Source organism: Mandrillus leucophaeus, unplaced genomic scaffold (genome assembly GCF_000951045.1).
Source record: "Mandrillus leucophaeus isolate KB7577 unplaced genomic scaffold, Mleu.le_1.0 Scaffold54, whole genome shotgun sequence".
In the NCBI taxonomy this organism is placed as follows: Eukaryota; Metazoa; Chordata; class Mammalia; order Primates; family Cercopithecidae; genus Mandrillus; species Mandrillus leucophaeus.
Genome location: NW_012105808.1, coordinates 1,836,912 through 1,841,257, shown reverse-complemented (window position 1 = coordinate 1,841,257; position 4,346 = coordinate 1,836,912). Strand labels below are relative to the sequence as shown.

The 4,346-nt window shown below is 61.0% G+C and overlaps 1 protein-coding gene across 1 annotated transcript in view; it reads right to left on the bottom strand.

The window, feature by feature from the left end:
* The window catches only part of SPPL2B (signal peptide peptidase like 2B), a 95,934-nt gene that overhangs the window by 88,593 nt on the left and 2,995 nt on the right, over positions 1–4,346 (bottom strand). Inside the window, exon 2 of the mRNA XM_011997481.1 lies at positions 1,803–1,922. Within this exon, the coding sequence (XP_011852871.1) occupies positions 1,803–1,922 (120 nt within the window). The remainder of the gene's footprint in view (positions 1–1,802; positions 1,923–4,346) is intronic.

Sequence of the window (4,346 nt, the reverse complement as noted above, 5' to 3'; positions counted from 1 at the left end):
ACACACGCACACATGCACACACACATGCACACACCCACTGCCAGGATGGAGCGCACACACATGCACGTGCACACATACACAGCCAGGCCGAAGCACACGGTACACACATGCAGACGCAAGCACACACATGCGCACTCACGCTCAAGCACTAACATACCTATTACACACGCACATACACGTGCACACACACATAGCCCAGAGCACACGGCACACACGTGCACAGGCAAGCACACACCTGTGCACTCCTGCTCGGGCACACACACCTATTACACACACACGCATGCACACACACCACACGAATTCACACAAACGCACTCAGGCACGTGCACATACCTACAACACATGAGCTCACACACACACACTCATGCACACACGAACTCAAATACACAGGCACATCCACACACAAACCTATTATGCACACGTACACACACATACATACACCTATTACACACGCACGCGTGCACAGACACATGCACATATCCACAAACATACCTATTACGTGGTTACATGCTTACACACACCTGTACACACACACACACGCACTCACACACCCATACAGAAACCTACTGCATGCACGCTCACACACACGTGCACACATACACACTCAGACCCATGCACATGCCCCCACACACCTATTACACATGCTCACATGCACACGTGCTGACACACCCACACACGCACTAAGGTACATACATGTCCATGCACACGTCTATTACACATGTGCTCACACACACACACTCAGGCATATGCACACATACACTCACGCAAACTCACATAAACATGCACTCAGACACGTACGCATGTGCAGGCACGTACCAATTACACACGCGCACACACTATGAACAAAGCAGACAGGAAGACGCTAGCACCTCTTGGCCGACAGGCCTCGAGGGATCCAGGAGGGGGCGGGACACAGTGGCAAAGGATGCGGGGCCTGAGGGAAGCAGTGGGAAAGGAGGTGGGGCCTGAGGGAGGCAGGGTCTGAGGGACACAGTGGGAAAAGAGGCGGGGCCTGAAGGACTCAGCAGGAGAGGTGGGGCCTGAGCAATGCAGTGGGAAAGGAGGCGGGGCTTGAGGGGTGCAGTGGGAAAGGAGGCAGGACCTGAGGGACTCAGTGGGAAAGGAGGTGGGGCCTGAAGGATGCAGTGGGAAAGGAGGCGGGGCCTGAGGGACACAGTGGGAAAGGAGGCAGGGCCTGAGGAACACGGTGGGAAAGGAGGCGGGGCCTGAGGAATGCAGTGGAAAAGAGGGTGGGGCCTGAAGGATGCAGTGAGAAGGGGGCAGGGCCTGAGGGATGCAGTGGAAAAGAGGGCGGGGCCTGAAGGATGCAGTGAGAAGGGGGCAGGGCCTGAGGGATGCAGTGGGAAAGGAGGTGGGGCCTCTGAGGGAGGGAGGGACCCACCCAGCAGCAGGTGTTAGTGCCCCAGTCGGGAAGATGGTGAAAGGAACAGGTCTCGTCCCCGAGACCCCACTGTGCCCTCTGCTGTCACTCCTCCAAGGACCCCTCTGTCCGGGCCCACCAGACGGGGAGCCCAGCATGGAGCAACAGAGACCCTCGTCCACCACATGAGGCTGAGCCGGTGCCTCTAGGTTTGCATCCCAAGGCCCTATGGACAGCCTGCATTGATGACCAGGGTTGGGGAGGCCCAGGGAAACTAGGGGCTACCCAAGAGTCCCCCAGACCTGGCCAGGGCCTGCCTCTCGCCTCTGGATCTTTCCTGCAGCCCTGGCTGGATGAGTCTCTAGAGCCCTGGGGCCCACGCATTCCCCCCCGCGGCGGTACCCAGCTGGCGGGTACTTACCGCCTTGCTGAGGTCATGCGGCAGATGGGCCCACTGCGGGTTGTAGAGGATGCAGTAGTCTTTGCCTCTGGGGCCCCCAGCCTCGGAGACCACGTGCACCATGCCGTACTCACAGGCCACCTGCGGGACAAGGCCGGCGATCAGAGCCACAGCACAGGACGCATGGGGCTACACCGCCCCACGGGAAACAGGCCCGAGGAGACGAGGATGCCTCCAGGAAGGGCGCCCGTGTTCACGAGGTCGTCTGGGATGCCTCCCCGTCTCGACAGGACAGACAGGGATGTGACGGTACATGGTTTATAGCAAAGACGCAGACCAGCTCACCTTCCTCAGGGGGCCCCAGGCTGGTGACCAGGAGTGTGTCAGGTCACCTCTCTGTGGCTCCCGAGTTTCTGCACCAAAAAACAGGGATCGCATCACCTCCTGGACCTCCCAGGACCAGTGGGCACGGTGGGAGAAGGACAGCCGAAGGCAGAGCCCTCAGCAGGGAAGAAGGGCAGGGCCCGAGCGGACCTGGCCCTGGGCTTGGGCGGGAGGCCTGAACAGGTCTGGGTGGCCTTTGACCCACAGCCCCACGGGCGCTGCCTGTCGACTGGCACTCCAGGGGCACAAGGGGTCCAGGCACATAATGGGTCCCAGACCAGGGGGATGGATCCCAGGTCGGCCGGCATCCCTCAGCTCCTGCTGGAAGAACAGCAGCAAGCAGCTGAGCCAAGGGGCCTACGGGCACTGGGTCATGAGTGGGACAGGCTGAGGTTTGCCACAGGTCACGCTGCCACCAGCAGGACAGACAGCGTCGTGTTCCCCGTGAAGCCCCAAACCAGCAGAGTCCAGCACAGCAGCTCCCCCTTCCCGGGAGGGAGAAGGAACAGCCAGTCAGGACTTCAAGTTCGTGCTCTCCAGCCTGCAGCAGCAGCAGCTCAGAGAGGGCCACAGGGAGAAGGTCCGGATCCTCTGGCAGGAGCCCCTCACATGCAACAGGGACGAGTGGCCAAAGCCGGCCAAGAGGAGCAGGGGCGGTGGCCCACCGCACCGGGACAGAGCGGGCCCAGGCCCCTGCCATGCTCTCAAAATGAAGTAAGGGGCAGGACCGGGCCCTAAAGTCCTGGACGCCTCCCAGGAGGGTCACGGAGTAGACGGGCCTGGACCAGAAGGGCTGACCCCCGCCTCCTCAATCCAGTGCTTAACAGAGTAGGATGGAGCTATGAGGAAAGACGCAATTCCACATGCAGGAAGCTGGTGCTGCTCATCACACTTCCCACCGCGGGGACCACTGCAGACACTGAGGGGCTCTGGCCTAAGCAGAGCCACAGTTCTCCCAGCAGAGTCCAGTCCAGTCCAGCCACCCACACCTACCATCCCCACCTTCCTCCTGCTCCCCTGCCCAGGGCCCCCACCCAGCAGCTGACAAGGACATCTCCATCTCGTGAGGACACCAGCCACCAGAGGGTCCCACAGGGACGGGGCCCAGGTCCCAGCTGCTGCGTCACACTGCAGACCCTCAGTATGGGCCCCCAGGGGAGCCCGGCCTGCACAGGGTGGAGGGGTCCCAGGAGAAAAGCCATGTGCCAGGGACCAAGGAGACCCACCCCCGCGCCCTAGGCCCACCTGTTCTCAGGAGTGCCCAGGGCACTCTGCACACTGCAGGCTCCTGGGCCAGGCCTTCCGGAGTTGCAGGGCTCCTGCCAGGTTGTAAACCTCCCAGACAGCCAGCCACACCCCCTGGTCCCCAGGGGACCTGCCATGGAAACAAACAGGCCACAGCCATTCACCTCATCAGGAACAGGATGGCAACATTATCTGGAGGGGGACCGAGCCGTGCACCGAGAAGGCCAATGCCACAACGCCACAAGGGCCCACAATGCAGAAGCAGCTCTGCCAAGCTGGGGCTGGGGAAGGGGAGCTCTGGCTTGGCTAAAGGTCCCGACGGTCCCTGATGCCAGACACCAACCCCAGCACACGGGCACAGACTGGTTCTCCAACAGCCGGGCCCTCACTGAAATCACACAAGGGCTCCGGCCTGGTCTGGGAGCATCTTGATCAAGGCCCTGGCGACCTCGGGGTGGCAGCATGGTGAAAGCCCACAGAGCCCCAGTCCCCACAATCGACTGGGGATCTCATAGCACTTGGCTAATGCTGCTTCCTTCCTACACCTGCCCCAGCCCAACTCCAAGCACCTCCCGTGTGACCTCCCCCAGAGCCGAGGCAGAGTCAGGAGCCCTTTCTTTCCAGTTCTGCCCACCAGACTGCCTTCCCTGAGAGCAACCCTTAGTCTGGCCCCGGTGCCGAGCCCGGAGGGTGCCCCTTCCAACACAGCCCCGCAGTGTTCAGAACCCCTCGCACCTACTCCAGGAGGGATGTTATGGGTCACGGCAGAGGCCAAGAATCCATAGTCCGGCCCACCGTCTGTGTTTGTAAATAAAGTTTTATTGGAACACAGCCAAGCCCATTCCTAAGGAAGAGTCTCTGGCTCTGGAGGTACAACAGGAGAAACCAAGCATCCGCACCACAGGCCACGTGGGCCACAGAGCCCAGCAAAACTAC